This window comes from Gymnoscopelus microlampas (assembly GCF_963454915.1).
Source record: "Gymnoscopelus microlampas genome assembly, chromosome: 18".
Taxonomy (NCBI): Eukaryota; Metazoa; Chordata; class Actinopteri; order Myctophiformes; family Myctophidae; genus Gymnoscopelus; species Gymnoscopelus microlampas.
This window is the reverse complement of record NC_139955.1, coordinates 49,864,011-49,883,534: the sequence shown is the minus strand read 5'-3', so window position 1 is coordinate 49,883,534 and position 19,524 is coordinate 49,864,011. Positions and strand designations below refer to the sequence as shown.

Sequence of the window (19,524 nt, the reverse complement as noted above, 5' to 3'; positions counted from 1 at the left end):
GTGCCACTATATATGTCTATGAATTGAATACCAAGGCCCTCATTGGAAACCAGTCCGCAAGGACTTTATGAACGGACCTGTTAGACAAAGTATTTTAAATCTAACTGTGCTGTTTTACATTTTTTGCCTAATAAAATATTCAATCAAAAAAGCTTTCAATGAATATGCAAGTGAATTAACCTCAATAATTACCCATATGAAGACAAAAAAAACATAATATAGGCTATAATATAATGTATGAATGAATTGTTAAAGTTAAACAGAGATACAAAGTTAACATGATATAATGTCTGCCTTTTGGTTTGTGCTTTTATAGCCTACTGTAGGCTACAAGACCAAAGGTCCATTATGTAGGCCTGCTTTATCAGGGCTACCAACATTGAACTGTCAGAATCCAGGAGATCTGAGGGGGGGGGGGGGGGGTCTGGCCACTAGCCACACCCCCAGCACCCTCACACAACCAACACACCAATATATAACATGCATTGTCAACATTGCAAAATAAACATTATACACTTTCACTGGAAACTTTTACAGTGTTTGTTATATTCCACAGAAGTAACAGACTCTGACTGCATTACAATAATGATCAAAAACAGAGTCAACAGTAACACAATTAACATTACAATATTTGTACTGTGAGAATCAAGGAATGATGGGTACAATTTCATCCATTAAAACGCTAAAGGTAGGTCTACGGAAATTGATTTGATGACTGAAGCAAAGCACGACCCATCTTTTCTCATTCATTACTTAAAAGTTAATATCTCTGTATGATTGCATGCACTGACCACGTCTCCCAAGTGGGGGGTCTGGAGGTCCAGCCCCAGAAACCTTTTTAACATAGTAGATGTCATTTCCTGTGTTTTGGTGAATTTTGGGAGTTTCTCCAGGATTCTCCCAAATTCAGGAGAAATCCAGGAGCCCTGCTATAACATGGATGGATGGCCCCAAGCATTGAATGTTTATGTCAGAAAGAAAATTGATTGAGAAAAAAAAACATTAAATAAATGTTAGAGTCATAAGAATTGAACTGTGAATACTCTACATTACAAAGAGGCCTATAAGTGTGGTTGCCCTAACAGGGCAACCACACTTGTTATAGATAAACTCAGCACCCCACCACAGAAAATAAAATATGTCAGCGAGAGGGCACTGTGAAGTAAATAAAAATAATTTCCGTATCGCTGACATATTTTATTTTCTGCCCAAAAAGTGTATTTTACAGAGTAGGTGGGGTGCCGAGAGGCTTCCCACCTCCGAGAATAGACTTTCAACAACACAAAACAGCCTTTACTTCGGTGAGTAGTGAAATGGTTTTGTTTATTTTCACTACACTCTTGAGCGCTCGCAGGGCAGTGGAATCCAAATACAATGCTTTTTGTTTTTTTAAGAACTAGTTTATTACTATTAACCCATATTATAACAAATTGTAGTTCTGAGTTCATAGTCACTGTTAAAGTTGTACAGTGCAAGTTTCAAAAAAACGATTTTTAGCAGCCTCTGCTGGTCATTACCATCACTGCAGGCCGTTTGTTTATTCCTCAGTTACCCAGAATTCCATTCGTTTTCACCGGAAGCGTTTCAAAAAGCGTTCTTTTAATTGTTTTATACGATCTGTGGATCGTTTCTCTTAGCCAGTGGAGCTTTAGTTACCGTGAACTGTGTTTTATTATTTTCAAATCATACAATCTCTTAAAATCAGCGTGAGTTTCCTTTTTGTTAATAGCGCGGTAGTTCCTGGCCAAACAGGAAACCGGTGCGGTAGTTCCTGGCCAAACAGGAAACCGGTGCATTTCTGCTTCCGTTTTCCGGCCAGATGACGTCATTATCGCGGGAAAGTCAACCCTGACACCGTTCAATAGTAAATATATAAATAAAAGGCTTTCGGGGGTGAAATTCATGGAGTGAGTGAAACATTTGCCACTCACAAAAGATATACAATTTAACTGTAGTTTTATTGAAAAAGTTACCTAGCATTACTTTAAAATAATCAATAGATTTTGCTGGCATATATAAGGTTGTATCATCAGCATACATAACTGCTGTTGTCTGATTTTCCATTGGCAAAAATGGAAAATAAACAGGACCTAGGCAGCTGCCCTGTGGCACACCACACTGTAGCTGTCCCACCTGTGAAAAACTGGCATTATAAAAAAAATACTGTTTCCTGTTTGACAAAAATCTTTTAAACAATTCTATTGCATATATGTGTAAAGTTATAACATTTGAATTTGTTCAGTAATAAAGTATGATCTATGACATCGAATGCTGCACTAAGGGGGGGGGGGGGGTTGCAGCGCAGGAAAAAACGACGCTTCACTGGCACGTTTCAATGTTGTAGCGCTCCTTTAGCAGCCGCTGCTTCTAAATGCCCCCCCCCCCCAAGGTTGGTGCCCTGTGCTTCAGCACCTCAAGCCCGTTGGATAAGCCACCACTGTTCACGGAAAGCATGCTGAAAATTTGAAAATAATTAAGTAGTTTCCTAAGAGTTGGCTTTTTCTACATTTACTTTCTTTAGTTCAAAATGACACTTCTTACCTTTCATAATCTGTTCTTCTATATTATATGATAATGTGTTACTTGTGGATAACATTTCACTCCTCAATTTGTCCACCTTATTAATGATTTTTTTTTTTTATAATCTGCTATCTCACTGGGCTTTGTTAAGAATGATTCGCCAGTATCAATAAATGATGGTGTTGAACTAGGCTTTCTGCCCATTATATCATTTAAAGTGCTCCACAGCTTTTCCCCATCATATTTACACTAATTTAATTTTGATTAAAAATATAGTCTTTTATTTATCCTATTTATTTTGGTGACTTGGTTTCTCAGTTTACAGTATATTTGCCAGTCATGTTTGCCACACCTTTTGCCACATCCCTTTTAACCATACACTCTTTCAAGTCTTTGTCAATCCATGGTGCCCTGACATTTTTCACAGGACATTTTTTTACTTGTGCATGTTTATTAATAATTTCAAAAAATAAATTTTCAAAAGCTTTAATTGCCTCATCTGGATTCTCCTTCTTATATATTTCCGACCAACATATATTACCTACATCTTTACAGAACGATTCTTGACAGAACCTCTTGTATGATCTCTTATAGACCAACTTAGGAGCCACTTTAGGTAGGTGGTCACTACATCCAATAGGAACTGATACTCCTTTAGAGCAGAGGACAACAGCATTAGTGAAAATGTGATCTATACAGGTTGATGTCGTTTTACCAGCGCTATTTATGCAAATGTGTGTATTTTGCTTGATAATGTAAATTTTATTAATTTAAATGTCAGAGTTGAGTTACATGAAGTTTCTTGTTTTTTTTGGAGTCGGTGGTCTGACAGGAGGGTTCACCCAGGTCACCATCAGGGATAGAAGCTCTAGGTCTTTTTCGGTTGGGGGGCTGAGAGGGGGGTTCACCCAGGGCACCATCAGAGCTAGAAGCACCAATGTCCTTAAGATGTGTGGACGTCAGCCTAAACATCTTCTTCAGGGTGACTCGTTGGTTCCAGCCTTGGTCTTGGGCAACCAGGTAGACACAGAGAAACAGACCAGGAAACATCTCCATCAGGTCAATGTCAGCAGCAACCTCAGCACTGTAAACACACAAAGCAGTGATCACTGAACACTAAATGTTATGAAGAACACACTGACATCTATCTATCTGCTGCTTTATAAAGTACTGAACACACTGACATCTATCTAACTGCTGCTTTATAAAGTACTGAACACACTGACATCTATATATCTGCTGCTTTATAAAGTACTGAACACACTGACATCTATATATCTGCTGCTTTAAAGTACTGAACACACTGACATCTATCTATCTGCTGCTATCTAATTCTATGTATTTATCTATCAAGTATACAGTATGTAATCTAAGTACTAATACTGAACCAGGGTTGGGAGGGTTACTTTTAAAAAGGAATCCCCAACAGTTACAAGTTACTTGCTAAAAAATGTAGTCAGTAACGTAATCCCGATTACTCCATTTAAAAAGTAACTACTAGTTACTTTCAGTTACTTTTGGATTACTTTTAAGCAAAACTCTATTTAATTAGATAATACATGTTTTACCATTGATAGACAAGAATGTTGAGCCTATGAAATTAAGATAAGGACAACAGAAATATGGTTAAGGTCATTTAGTTGTTAAAAATGTGACCTCTCTGAACAGTTAAATGACTGTAGAGTCATTGTGTCAACTATTAACAGATCATAAGAAAATGCATCTTGACCTACAGTACCATTTTGATTGTTTGACAACCAACACTAGCTCATTTTAAATAACACAACCGTCCCCATGGGATCTAAACTCCATCCATGTGTGGTCAAGTGGCAAATAAAATCTCTTTTTGACATTCCTGGCTGACACTCATTTAGATAGACATGGCATGAGTTTAAAACATTGACTAGACTGTAAAGACTCAAAGAACTCAGCTCTATACAATTATATTTATACCGTATGCTACTCTTTAAATAGAAATCCTCATTTTATTTGATATTTACAAAAAATAAAATGGGGGGGCAGCCTACTGATCATTACCACTAAGTTTTATAAAAATGAAACAAATATGATTGTACTAAACATCCTACCCCACACTTAAGGTAGGACAGGACAGGACTACACACCCAGGTAGGTGAACAAATATATAATTGTACTTATAAACCCTAACCCTATAAATTAATGGGAGCAACTACACTGTTGTAATCAAATTCAACTTACAAGTGTGCATGGAGATTGCGTATGAAGCGCAGCAATTCAAATCCATTCTCAGAGTATCCTGTCTTCCCCCTCCTTTTCTCCATCTCCTGGAACACCCTGGGTGGCAACTTGAAAAACATACAACTTCAATATCACATGGACTAGCCTATTGGACATAGACAACATGTTAAAGAGGCTACACCATGAATGTAAAAAAAAATATTATATATAAATATTGCCCACTAAAACGTATTAAACAGGTTGTAAGCCTAAAAAAACATCCAGATATTTTTTCTCACAATCTGACTGTCTGTCATTCCAAGCTTTTTCAGCTGCAATACCAAAACGTCCTTTTGGGCAGAGGGGTGCTACTGAGCAATTCTGTCTGTCAATCATCGCCGCCCCCCCCCCCCCCCCCCCCCCCCCCCCCGCCCCCCGCCCTCCTCATCCCTTTTCCCCGCCCCCATTAGAATACGGCCCGCCCTTCGCCCAAAACAGGAAGGAAGTCCTTGTTGCCGTACATTTAGCGGGCTCGGGGCGGGACTAGAAATGCAAGTGATGTCACTTGCATTGCCATTCTGAGATGGCCTGTTCAGACACGCCCATTCTGAAAATCTCTGAAATGAGAATGAATGACTGAATGTTAAAAAAAAAATTTTTTTGGGGTACAAGAGACACTGGAGAGCCCAAAAAATACCACCCCCCCAAAAAAAAAAAGAAATTCATGGTGTAGCCCCTTTAAACTCAAAAGATGCTTTAGTTACCTTGCGTTTCATTTTGTCTCTCCATGCATCAAACAGTCCCTTCTCAGCATACTGGTCCAATACTGCCATGAGTTTCTGGTGGTCTGGGTTTCTGTAGTACTTCTCTACTTCCTCTTCATATCCAACCAGTTTCAGGAACTCTACTCTCCTGGAAGATTTTACAAAACAAAAACAATGTACTAAAACCATCATAAAACATGTTGGTAGAAAGGTTACTGTTGGATCAAACTTTTAACTACTTTCAACCTGGCATCCTTATTTGGGCATTTCATTATATGTGAAAAAAAAATACATAAATAAATAAAATAAAAGTACAAATAAAATGCAACAGATTTGAATTCATAGAATATGTGTGTGTGTGTGTGTGTGTGTGTGTGTGTGTGTGTGTGTGTGTGTGTGTGTGTTAAAGGTATGATTGGAAAACCAGTAAGATTGAAAAAGGAGTGCTCCCCCCCTGTGGTGTAATCTATATTAGATACACTGTGTAATGGTTTAGCCTAGACACCCCTTGAGTTGGTATCGCCCGGGACACCGGAAGTGGCTTCTACGGATGTAATGTGCTATTGAATTAATGACATTCCTATGAGAGCCGGTGCAGATTCCTACCTGTTAATAAAACTACAGTACTATACCTCGTCGTAGCAGAACTCATCCCTCAACTATATAATTGCCTAACACAACACCCCCCTCTGTCAAAAAAGAGATGACGTCTTGGCGGTACAGAGACTAAAAGGGACGATGATTCGGTACATAAAGTAATTGAAAGATGAAGGTCTCTTCATGCATTAGAAGCACACTATCAGTCCCCAGAAGCAGGGAAAAAAAGTAACATTGATATGACATTGTTACAATGGAAAATATTTGACTATTTCTCATACTTTTCATTTGACCAGAAGAAGGGATGAGCCAAACATTTCTCCACTGTAGGTCTTTTCTTTGGGTCTTCATCGATCATCCTCTCAATGAGATCCTTGGCGACCACATCCTGAACATGATCCAGTTTGTACTCTCCTTTCAAAATGTTGACTTCACACCAAGGGCCTTTGCCAAATGGATGTTCTCCTCCAGACAGGAAGTAATATAACAACATCCCAGCCACCTTAAGAATGAACATGAGTATGAATATTCATAAGTAATTCAATTGTTCTCACACAGAATAAAAAACACCAACCTGGATATCAGTGCTTCTTTTATATGGGATGTCATCATCATGACCATCTGCATCGATAGTCTCCTTTGCCATCCAGCATTTTGTTCCTGCCCGGCTTGTGTAATGGGTTGTTTGTCCTCTATATAATCGTCGGCTTATTCCAAAATCTGCCAATCTTGCTCTGCCTTGAATATCTGTGAATATCGGTGAATTAGGTACATCAATATAATAGTGTTTTAGATTTAACTAATTATTACAGCTGTTATGTTATAATACATTGTTACTGTCTGGCAGAAAGCTTGTATCTCCATATTTAAACTTGTTTTTATTTTGATAAATAATACTTCTTTGTTGTAGAAGTGTGTCACACACAAGTGTGAATGAAAGTGACAATGAAAGTGGTTAAGTGTGTGTGTGTGTGTGTGTGTGTGTGTGTGTGTGTGTGTGTGTGTGTGTTTGAACAAATGAAAAGTATTAACAAGATCTTGTGACTAAATAATAACTACATTGGATCCAAAACAGATTTTACATTAATTAAAAGTAATGAGCATACAAGGTTTCCACCTGACAGTGATGATATGTTGTTCATATTTCTATTGATTTGCTTGTTTATGTTGTATCTTACCAATGAAGACATTCTGAGGCTTGATGTCCCTGTGAAGAATAGGAGGATTGTGACCATGAAGAACTCTTAAGCTCTGGAGGAACTGATCTGCAAGCTGTTTCCTCTTCAGTTCAGAAGGGTTGTGTTCAGTGATGTATTCTTCCAGGGTGCATTCACATAACTGAAGAACAAGGTAACCATAGTTCTCATTCTCTGCAAAGTCAACATATCGTACAATAGAGGGATCATCAAGCTCTGGAAGACGTAAAAAGCCTTCCTCATTCTTCAGCGCTTTGTAGTTGGATTTAGTCATTCTCTTCACTGCTACTTCAGTGCCGTCATCTCTTAACCCCAAGAACACCTGAGTTCCATCACTTCCCTCAGCGATGCAGAATTCATCACCTTTCCCAAACACAAGACTCCCAACTCTGGTAACTTTACAGTCATCAATGTTTGCAAGCTTCTCTAAATGACGACTCCATCTTTTACTGATTCGGTTCCATTCCCGTGGTTGTTTCATTCGTGTTGTTTTATCTCTCGGTGCCTCTTGGTCTCCTGGTGATGTCCTTTCCTCCTCATTGGATCCTGATGTCTCTGTAATGGTAGTCATGGAAACGTCACATTATGAGGTTGACTTGTGTCACACACACACCAAGTTTTTTAAATGTTTAATCATTCCACAGATAGTCATATAGGACATAAAGGCCTTTATCCATTTATACGTTGGCTATTAAAAAATACAGATGTACATCTGCTATTTTTTAAAACAAAAATAATAATCTTTGTCAAGGATATTTGAACATTATTTGAACATTAACATTTAAAATGAAGATGTTCTTCTGCTTGGGGCTCCACCCTGCTTTAGGAATGGTTGCCTGCTAGACATCCTGTCTCCTAACCAGCTATATTACTTAGGAGAGTAATATGTTACTTGTTACTTATTACTCCTTTGAAAAGTAATAATATTATATTACTTGGAATCAAGAGTAATATATTACATATTAATTTATATTACTTTCCCCGCGCCCCCCACAAAAGAAAAGACGTGTACAGTTTTTAGCCTTTTAGAACTGAATCCAATTTAATGGAACAATAGAAAACAGTCAACAGTCTTTATCTTTTTATGTATTGTGCTGCTACAAATTCCATATTTGGAATTGGAACAATAATTATCCTTACAGGAACAACATCAATCTGAACTGCACACACTGGCTGCAGCCTCTCAAAAACTGAAACAATAAAGTAAACTTTTTGAATATTTCTTAACCTTTTCAACATATCTTACACCAGTCAATATTAATTAGCCAAAGTGCCAGGGGGAGGAGAGAGGAGAGGAGATATAGAGCAGTGGTTCTCAAACTTTTTCATGTCAAGGACCCCCAAATTGACACTTATTAGCCCACGGACCCCCATTTCAAAAGATATGCCAGGGACCCCCATAACTAAGAGAAGATTTTTTACGGCTCTAGCAGTGATTCTCAACCATTTTAATTTCAAGGACCCCCAGTTTGACATGCATTAGGGCTACGGACCCCCATTTAATGGCATTTCTATCACTTGGACCGCAATTTATGTTGTAAAATCTATGTCAATTTAACTCTGAGAGTGTACAAATGGAACCAAATGGACCCTAACGGGGCCATTTGGTTCCATTTGTACACTCTCAGAGTTACAGACCCATAAGTAAGTAAGTAAGTACATTTTATTTATAAAGCACATTTCAAAACAAGGTTACAAAGTGCTGTACAATGGAGAATGATTAAACAAAATTAACACGATAACAACAGAGTATAAAGGTATATAAATAGAGTAATAAAACAATACAACAAGGATTAAAACAAAGCAATTTGTCCATGAAAGTCAGGTAGAACTTCATGGGTAAAAATGCTTATGGAACAAATGTGTTTTTAACATCCTCTTAAAACCTTCAACAGACTCTGAATTTTTTAGGGCCAATGGTAGGGCGTTCCACAGTGTGGGAGCAGCCACTGCAAAAGCCCGGTCACCCTTTGTTTTGAGGTTGGACTTAGGTATTTTAAGAAGGCCTTTGTCAGAAGACCTGAGGGATCTCACATTGTCCTTAGGGGGCAGTAGATCCGATATATAAGATGGGGCCAGTCCGTGTAATGCTTTATAAGTGGTTAAGATAATTTTAAAATCTATTCTGGACCTAATTGGTAGCCAGTGCAGTGCGGCTAACACCGGAGTTATGTGTGCTCTGCGGTTGGTGTTTGTGAGGATTCTGGCTGCCGTATTCTGAACTAGTTGAAGTCGGGATAATGATGAACGGCTCAGGGTGGTATAGAGTCTGTTACAATAGTCGAGACGGGAGGAAACAAAAGCGTGCATGATTTTTTCCAGGTCTTGAGAAGTGAGCATTGATTTTATTTTTGCGATATTGCGTAGATGGTAGAAGCATGACTGGGTAACCTTTTTAATATGGAACTCAAAGTTCATTTGATTGACAAAGAAGACACCTAGGTTCTTTGCAGACTGTTTGACATTAGTTGCCAGGGGACCAAGGGACAGACGGATTGCATTTGAGCTAATCTCAGGGCCTATGATGAGGATTTCGGTTTTATCAGGGTTGAGTTGTAAAAAGTTTTGTGCCATCCAATTGTTGATACCGGTTAAACAGTCATGCAAGACTGTGAGTTTAGTGAGATCAGTTTGCTTAAATGAGAGATATAATTGTGTATCATCAGCATAACAATGATAGGATATTCCTTCGAAGCTGTTAATAAGAGTGCCAAGGGGGAGCAATAGAGGGAGAATAGAATTGGACCAAGTATGGAGCCCTGGGGGACCCCACAGGTCAGGGGAGCTGAGGAGGAGACATAATTGTCACAAGCGACAGCCAAACTTCTCCCAGTCAGATAGGAGGATAACCATGTCAGGGCCGACCCGGTTAGTCCCGCCCACTGTTGGAGCCTATTAAGGAGGATGGAATGGTCTATCGTATCGAACGCTGCGCTCAAGTCAAGCAGCAGCAGCACCGAACACTCACCGACATCGGCTCTCATAAGGATGTCACTAGAGACTTTAAGTAGTGCAGTTTCAGTGCTGTGCTTCTGGCGGAAGCCGGACTGAAACTTATCAAATGTATTGTTCTGATTAAGGAACTGTAGAAGTTGATTACAGACAACTGTTTCTAAGATTTTTGAGATGAAAGGGAGTTTGGAGATTGGCCTATAATTACTGTGAACTTGTGGATCAAGGCTTGGTTTTTTTAAGAGTGGTTGGATACTTGCGTGTTTAAAGTGATCGGGCACACACCCAGAGGATAAGGAGCTATTGATGATTGACAGAATGTAAGGATTTAGACAGGGTCCATTTGGTGCCTAATCTATCATTTAGCTGGGGACCCCTGGGGGTCCCCGGACCCCACTTTGAGAACCAATGATATAGAGGAGAGAAGAGAAGAGGAGAGGAGAGGAGAGGAACACTTTTTCCTCCTCATCAGCAGTTTGTTTCCCCGACCACCAGATAAGTGACGCAGGGGGACTTCTGAAAGGGCCATGCCGAAAGTAGGTTGCTTTATTCGGATACAATTGTCACTGCCTGCCCCTGCTGGTTCTCTGAATTTGTATTTTTAAATAGGCTCTGTCATGATTAATGGGCCACATATATGAAGTTAAACAACTAAATTCTATCCGAACGATATCTCATAAGTAAATTCCATGCCTCAAAATAGAAGTTTGAGAGCTTTTTGAAGTTAAAAAAAGGCGGAGAAATAAACGTGTCGGCGCTCGCAAACTGGTCATGCGCTACGTCATAACTGTGCGCAGGCTGCGTGCTAAAAAGAACTGATCTGCAAGCTAAGAATCATCTCTGTTGACGTAAGTTGATAGCTTGTAGATCTGCTCTATTTTTTGCATGATGCGACAACGCGCCTCTACGAGAGACGGAAAGAGAGTACATATTAAATGAATGAATGAGCAAAAAAAAAGGCGCTCGTCATCAGTAACGAGTAACGAGGCCTTTTTTGACCGAGTAATATGGTATTATATTACTGTTTTGGCAATAATACCTTACTTTACTCGTTACTGGGAAAAGTAATAATATTACAGTAATATATTATTTTTAATTCGTTACTGCCCAACACTGCTCCTAACAAACACATTTGCATTCTTTTGTTTCACTTCACATGCTAAGGTGACAAATTAACAACTTAAGTCTGAGGATGAGCCGAGTGATTCCGAGTGTTCCATGTGGGAGAGGAGGTATTTTTGATGAGAGAGAATTGTTTGGTCACTTGTATGAAACCTGTGCCCTTTCAGTCTGTTCCTTGAGTTCAGACTGGCGGTTGCATACAGTTCTTGTCCTGCTGAATTAATTAATTAGTAAGTTTGAGGCTCCTTTTTGATATCAGAAATATATCACCAATTCTTCTAAAACTGTGACTTTGTCTGTGCCTTATTTTGTCTATTCTGTTTGACTGAGTTCCCGTTCAGATTCTGCTTTAATATCTTGAAAGTATTAAGAATTGTTTTTTTTACATAAATCTTCACTTCTGGCCTGGAGGTCCCTGCCACAAAATCTTTACAGATGGGGGTCCGCAGCTAAATACATATGAATTTGGGGGTCCTTGACATGAAAAGGTTTGAGAACCACGGATGCATAAACCATTACATGGTTCATGCCCTTCTCCTATAGGCGAAAGGGAAGCATTAGCCGGAACAATCTACCCACTGATATAAGAGATAGAGTCCAACTTGTAGGTCCAACTCAGAACATGGATCATGGACAGACAAACCTGTGAACATTTTCTAAATAGGCTAAAATTAAGTTATTGTTCACTGTTCTCTTTCCTTTATATCTTAAATAGGTTAAAAATAGGCTAAACATTTTTCATTAATTGTTTTTCCTCTTGTTTGTACCTTTTGTACTCTAATGTGTTTCTTATAATGTTTTTACATTTAGTTTCTTGTTTTTTATGTCTGGGGAGTACGGTATATTTACATCCGGTATATTTACATTACATAATGTGTGTATTGTTCATTAATATGCGTTGTCCCGTCGAAATAATTAAATTAAGTAAAGTAAAATATCTTTGATGAATGTTTACAGAATAGGAACGATAGGGTTCATGTGGTTAATACAGTCATTTCTCCTGTCATTAATTTAGGATATCTCTACTGTCAGAGTTGAGTTAAATGACGTCTACATTATGCAAATTTCTTTTTGGGCGAGGGGGCTGAAAGGAGGGTTCACCCAGGGCACAGTCAGTACCAATGTCCTTAAGATGTGTGGACGTCAGCCTAAACATCTTCTTCAGGGTGACTCGTTTGTTCCAGCCTTGGTCTTGGGCAAACAGGTAGACACAGAGAAACAGACCAGGAAACATCTCCATCAGGTCAATGTCAGCAGCAACCTCAGCACTGTAAACACACAAAGCAGTGATCACTGACATTTATCAAGGCTGCGACCCAATGTACGCTAGTATAGGCTGTATAGGATTTGTTGATAAATGTGACTTAGACGTAGGTGTACGGCCGAATATATAGAAAACTAGAACCAGGAGATCTGGTACTGCCAGACCCCTAGTGGTTGAAATCTGAATGGCCGGACTTCTCATGACGTGTGTATCTGTCTGTGTATCTGACTTCCCATTTATGCCATATATGGAGAAAAGAGGGACAAAAGAGGGACGAAAGAGGGACAGACAATGCCTCATGTAGGCCGACCCTCTGGGTCTGGCAAATGTAAGCCGTTTTTTACGCTCCGTTGATAAATGAGGGCCAGTAACTTTATGGAGGATGATGTGATGTAAAGAAGTGTAAACCAGCAACCTGAGGACAATGGCTGATGTGGACCACATGTATAAATATAATAATATAATGTGTGTGTGTGTGTGTGTGCGCGCGTGTAATTTTTCATTGTCCTGACCTACACTGATAAATTAAACACATGCACCTGGGAGGAGGAGCCTATCTGATCATTACCACTAAGTTTTATAAAAATGAAACAAATATGCTCTTTGATTGTGACCTTGATTTCTACCTTGTTCTACCAAACATCCTACCCCACACTTTAGGTAGGACAGGACTACACACCCAGGGAAGTGAACAAATATATAATTGTACTTATAAACTCTACTTATAAACCCTAACCCTATAAATTAATGGGAGCAACTACACTGTTGTAATCAAATTCAACTTACAAGTGTGCATGGAGATTGCGTATGAAGCGCAGCAATTCAAATCCATTCTCAGAGTATGGCTTCCTGTTCTCCATCTCCTGGAACACCCTGAGTGGCAACTTGAAAAACATACAACTTCAATATTACATGGACTAGCCTATTGGACATAGACAACATGTTAACTCATTCACTGCCTGAATTATTTCTGGCCGCGTTTGCCCACTGCCAAGATTTTTCATTGAAAAAAAAAGTACTCAGGAGCCAAGATACAGAATTTTTAAGTTTTAAGTTAACAAGGAAGTGGATGGGAGTCTAGATCTTCGAAAAATCATATCTCCTTGGTCTTTGGGTCAAAAATAAATAAATATATATATATATATTATTATTTTTTAAGTCGTTTTAGTCGTTCTAGGCAGGCATGGCTTATGGGACAGAAGTCGTTTTAGTCGTTCTAGGCAGGGAATGAGTTAAACTCAAAAGATGCTTTAGTTACCTTGCGTTTCATTTTGTCTCTCCATGCATCAAACAGTCCCTTCTCAGCATACTGGTCCAATACTGCCATGAGTTTCTGGTGGTCTGGGTTTCTGTAGTACTTCTCTACTTCCTCTTCATATCCAACCAGTTTCAGGAACTCTACTCTCCTGGAAGATTTTACAAAACAAAAACAATGTACTAAAACCATCATAAAACATGTTGGTAGAAAGGTTACTGTTGGATCAAACTGTTAACTACTTTCAACCTGGCATCCTTATTTGGGCATTTCATTATATGTGAAAAAAAAATACATAAATAAATAAAATAAAAGTACAAATAAAATGCAACAGATTTGAATTCATAGAATATGTGTGTGTGTGTGTGTGTGTGTGTGTGTGTGTGTGTGTGTGTGTGTGTGTGTGTTAAAGGTATGATTGGAAAACCAGTCAGATTGAAAAAGTAGTGGTCGTTTTCTTCAAGTTCACCACCTTAGCCCCCCCCAAAGAGATGACGTCTTGGCGGTACAGAGACTAAAAGGGACGATGATTCGGTACATAAAGTAATTGAAAGATGAAGGTCTCTTCATGCATTAGAAGCACACTATCAGTCCCCAGAAGCAGGGAAAAAAAGTAACATTGATATGACATTGTTACAATGGAAAATATTTGACTATTTCTCATACTTTTCATTTGACCAGAAGAAGGGATGAGCCAAACATTTCTCCACTGTAGGTCTTTTCTTTGGGTCTTCATCGATCATCCTCTCAATGAGATCCTTGGCGACCACATCCTGAACATGATCCAGTTTGTACTCTCCTTTCAAAATGTTGACTTCACACCAAGGGCCTTTGCCAAATGGATGTTCTCCTCCAGACAGGAAGTAATATAACAACATCCCAGCCACCTTTAGAATGAACACAAACATTTAGTGACAGTGGCCCTCATTTATCAACGCAGCGTATAAACCGCCATATATTTTTCCATATATTCGGCCGTACACCAACGTCGAAGTCACATTTATCAACGCATCCTACACAGCTGATCCGAGCGTACACTTGGTCCCAGCAATATAAATGATAAATGTGACGGCTGAAACTGAGCGTCATTTCAATAACACGCCCTTAAATATTCTCAAAACGCCCCGATTTTACGACATGAAGACGAACCAGAATACGACCAAAGACATGAAAAGCCAATAAGAAACCGTTTGCCCCGCTCGCCTCGCACACACGCACACGCACACGCCTCTCTCTCGCTCACTCTCTCTCGCTCTCTCTCTCTCTCACACACACACACACACGCCCGCCCAACTTCGTCTTTCCGTAGCGTAGCGGTACATGAGACTCGGGCGGAATGCAGTGATTCCGTGCCACCACGTTAATATTGGAGCGTCGGACGACCGCGGGACTCCCGGCGCAAAAGCGCTCGTATGTTTTTGAAAATAGCAGATCTACAAGCTCACAACGCGTCGCGATGCAACTCTGGCTTGTGAGCTTGTAGATCTGCTATTTTCAATACAGACAGATCTACAATCTTATCTGAATGACTGTTAAAGCAGTTTGTTTAAATTACTTTATAAAATGATATATTTTCACAGCGATTATTTATTAGTGTAGATATACACATTTAGGAGTGGATTATGTGTCCAGATGCCTGTCAGACAGTCAGACAATGGTGCTCCGCAGGTCTAGAATGGAATAAACGGGCGCAGCCAACGTCAACAACTGGTCTCGACCAGACGTGAGATCTCAGCGTACCGTAGGATAAAGCCCACGTCAGGATATATTGATAAATGCCGAAAAGTGCGGTGAAAACGCTGTACGCCCATTATTTGGGCCGGCCAGTGTGTGTTGTTTTCATGTATTAAATTGTTCTCATGCAGAATAACAACAAACCTGGATGTCAGCACTTCTTTTACACGGTACATGTTCATCACCACCATGTTCATTAATGGTCTCCTTCGCCTTCCAGCATCTTGTTCCTGCACTGCTTGTGAGAAACGTTGTTTGTCCTTTGAGCAACCGTCTGCTTATTCCAAAATCGGCCAATCTGGCCCTTCCTATAATATCTGCAGGGCAAATGAGGGTAGATAAATACAAAAATATAAACAAACAAATAAAAAAACATTAGGTGCTTGTTTAAAAAAATGTTCTTACCAATCAAGACATTCTGGGGCTTGATATCCCGGTGGAGAATTGGAGGATTCTGATGATGGAGTATCTTTAAGCTAGTGAGAACCTGTTTTGCAATTGACTTTTCACAAAGATGGCCTCCAGGAAATTCAAAACCTAACTTGATATATTCTTCCAGCGTGTATTCACATAACTGAAGAACAAGGTAACCAAAGTCCTCATCCTCTGCATAGTCAACATATCGTACAATAGAAGGATCATCAAGCTCTGGAAGACGTAAAAAGCCTTCCTCATTCTTCATCATCCGATAGTTGGATTTAGTCATTCTCTTCACAGCTACTTCAGCGCCATCATTTCTTAACCCCAAGAACACCTCAGTTCCATCACTTCCCTTTGCAATGCGGAATTCAGCACCTTTCCCAAACACAAGACTCCCAACTTTGGTAACTATAGAGTCATCAGTGTTTGCAAGCAACTCCAACGGTTGCCTCCATCTTTGACTGACTGGCATCCATCTTCGTGGTGATGATGTCCTTTCCTCCTCATTGGATCCTGATGTCTCTGTAATGGTAGTCATGGAAACGTCACATTATAAGGTTGGCTTGTGTCGCACACACACGCACACACACACACACACACACACACACACACACACACACACACACTTAATATTTCCATAGATAATCATATAGGACATAAAGACATGGTGGAATATAGGATTGGGACCCGGAACCGGTTATTTTTCTGACCCGGTTCTGAGATTGAAGAACCGGAGCCGGTTCCATCGTATTTGCATTAACGGTTCCCGCAAACGGTTCCTGGAATTTCTCATCTGTCTTCATTTGGCTCAGCTGTGTGCACTGCAAGCGACTGTGGTGACGTTACGCCACCTACACGCGTGAGTGGGGTGGATAGCCCACTGATGTAGGATCAGAATACCACCAGTGTCCTTCGAGTGTGACGGAGTGAATATTGTCAGGACAGCAGCATATCGAACACACAAAAATCCTCAAAGTGTGGCTGGACTTTACAAGAGAGGAAAATGAGCATGCAAAGTGCATGAAATGCAGTGCAATCCTGTGCAAAGGTGGTAGCACATCACCTTTAACCCTGCAAGGCCCAGATTCTTTTCAAGTTGTGATGATTCCTGGCTCTGTGGGGGGTATTTATATGCAAATATCCTGGCCAAAGGCATTGTAAGACTAAACAATAGGACCCAATGAGGATTTAGAGGTGAAAAAAACAAAAAATAACAGAAAAGAAAAATGATTTAAACTCATTTCTTTATAAAACATACATGTGATCGTGCGATCACACTGGGCCTTGCAGGGTTAAGTAAATCTATGCACCAGAGACACAAAAGTTAATCTTATCTAGTCATTGTAACGTGTCGAGTCTCAGAAAATCTGTAAGAGCCAACTTTGGGGGCGTTTCACTATCTCGCCCCTAAACACGGTCGCCCCAGACAAATTTTGGGGCCCCCCTCCCCACCAACTGTACAATACCTTGTATCACAAATAACATACTGAAAAAGTCAAAATTGAGTATGAAATTGACAATGGAGAGTGCAGTATAAAAGTGCTGTTTAGTTAAAGTTGAATCATGCAAACGAAATGTAATATCAGCGATAAACATGGATACAAATTCAATTCTAAATTAAAGCTGCAAGCAGTGATGACCGGGCCGTCGAAGCTCTGTCCACGTTGGGGGTAAATATCGACCAACCAGAACAAGGAGCAGAGCTAAGTATTTATAATGAAGGACAAGGATTTTTAACAAAGTTGCGCTAATAGGAACACAGTTAAAAGATTATGACAAAAGATAGGAGCTATGAAATATCGACCAATCAGAATAGGGTGCGGGGTTAAGTAACTCCAATGATGGACAATGATCAGAAGAGGGGGCGGAGCTACGTAACACCAACGAATGCAAGGTTCTTTCTATCTCATCAAATTCCCCTGCCTGACGAACAAGTGACCCAACTAGTAGGACTCTCTATTGCTTGCACGTTGGCTATTTGTGCTACCTTTGTGTGACACTAGTATGGCAAAGTAGGACATTAATTTACGGGAGGGGTGGGGGGAAACATAAGAATTGACATTGAGATATGAGGTTTCTGCCAACAGCAATGATTATATTCTGACCTGGAATGGGGATAGACCTCAGACGGTGTTCCTTATGAAGCCCAGTGGACTGACAGCCAGAGCACAGGTCATAGTCAGGACACACTGTACACTTATACCTGGTCCCGAAAATGTTTCCCTCATTTCGTGGGCTACTGGGAGTGTGTGTTCAAATGTTCTCACTGATGGGTTAAAGGATCTACACCATGAATTTAAAAAATAATAATTATATTTAATATCATATTGTTTATGACCCTCAAACGTTTTTCAATAGGTTTGAGCCTAAAACAAGCCTCAGATATACAGTACTCATTCCAACTAACTTCTCTCTGGCTTATAAAGCACTTTCACCTGCAATACCACATTGTCCTGTTTGGCACGGGGCGCTATTGAGCCAGTTTGTATGCATGTTATCTCCTGGTTCTGTGTGGAAAAAGTAAAAATAAATACAAAATTATATATATATATATATATATATATATATATATATATATATATATATATATATATATATTGGTTGGAACTGAAAAACGGGAGGGATTGTACCCTGCAAATCAGTTTGGTCTGTTTTCACACCAATTTACAGAAAACCCCAGACTTGCTGTGAAAGTCTGAGTGTTCAAACTGGGGTATTTTTGAGGATAGAAGAGAGGTAGGGGAGACCAAAAACACACAAAAAAGAAGAAAAAGTTAAAATTCATGGTGTAGTCCCTTTAAGCAATGCTTGTGGCATTGTGTGCAAACGTCCCCCTCCTGAAAATGTTGTCATGTTTTCAAATTACATTTGGTTTTAACTAAGATTGGCTTTCAGATACATCTTGATAACATGACTTCAGGGATAATGTGTACCAATTTGGGTAAGGTTTGGACAAAATTGGTAAGAGTAGCAACAAAAACGGTGTTATGCAACGAAAACGCAAAACATGAATATAATCCAAGAAATCCAAGGGTAAAGAATTTTGATTGTATGACCTATGGTTCAAGATTTATAGGCCAAAACGTGAATCGTCCTGTTATAGCGCCACCATGAGGCCAATTTTTTACATTTCCTCCTTGGCCTAGTGGGAATGTGAGAGCAAAATGTCACACCAATCAAACGCAGCGTTTATGATTTGAGGCATTTTGCTAAAAACGAGCCACTCCTGCAAACTTTAGATGCTAATCAGAATGGAATGTGACAAATCAGACAAATCCATCTTGATCACATGACTATAGAGATAATGTGTACCGATTTGCGTGATGTTTGGAAATAAATTGTAGGAGTAATATCAAAAAATAAGTTTTGTAAAAATTGGCCTCCTGGTGGCACTATAAAAGGTTTTTCCTAGGCCTCTAAGGAGTGTGTGTGCAAAGTTTCGCGCTTTGAAATTCTTTATTGGGAATGACCCCTTGAGATGAACCATCTTGTTTTCAAGGGGCT

The 19,524-nt window shown here is 39.6% G+C and overlaps 1 protein-coding gene across 1 annotated transcript in view; it reads right to left on the bottom strand.

The window, feature by feature from the left end:
* Positions 1-2,839: 2,839 nt before the first annotated feature.
* The window catches only part of LOC311034239 (uncharacterized protein), a 34,246-nt gene continuing 17,561 nt past the window's right edge, over positions 2,840-19,524 (bottom strand). The window contains exons 12-23 of the mRNA XM_084042062.1: positions 16,006-16,542; positions 15,745-15,917; positions 14,533-14,753; positions 13,870-14,017; positions 13,398-13,495; positions 12,467-12,615; positions 7,256-7,828; positions 6,652-6,824; positions 6,359-6,579; positions 5,481-5,628; positions 4,738-4,844; positions 2,840-3,604 (exon numbers count right to left, since the gene is read on the bottom strand). Of these exons, the coding sequence (XP_083898188.1) occupies positions 3,298-3,604; positions 4,738-4,844; positions 5,481-5,628; positions 6,359-6,579; positions 6,652-6,824; positions 7,256-7,828; positions 12,467-12,615; positions 13,398-13,495; positions 13,870-14,017; positions 14,533-14,753; positions 15,745-15,917; positions 16,006-16,542 (2,855 nt within the window). The 3' untranslated portion in view covers positions 2,840-3,297. The remainder of the gene's footprint in view (positions 3,605-4,737; positions 4,845-5,480; positions 5,629-6,358; positions 6,580-6,651; positions 6,825-7,255; positions 7,829-12,466; positions 12,616-13,397; positions 13,496-13,869; positions 14,018-14,532; positions 14,754-15,744; positions 15,918-16,005; positions 16,543-19,524) is intronic.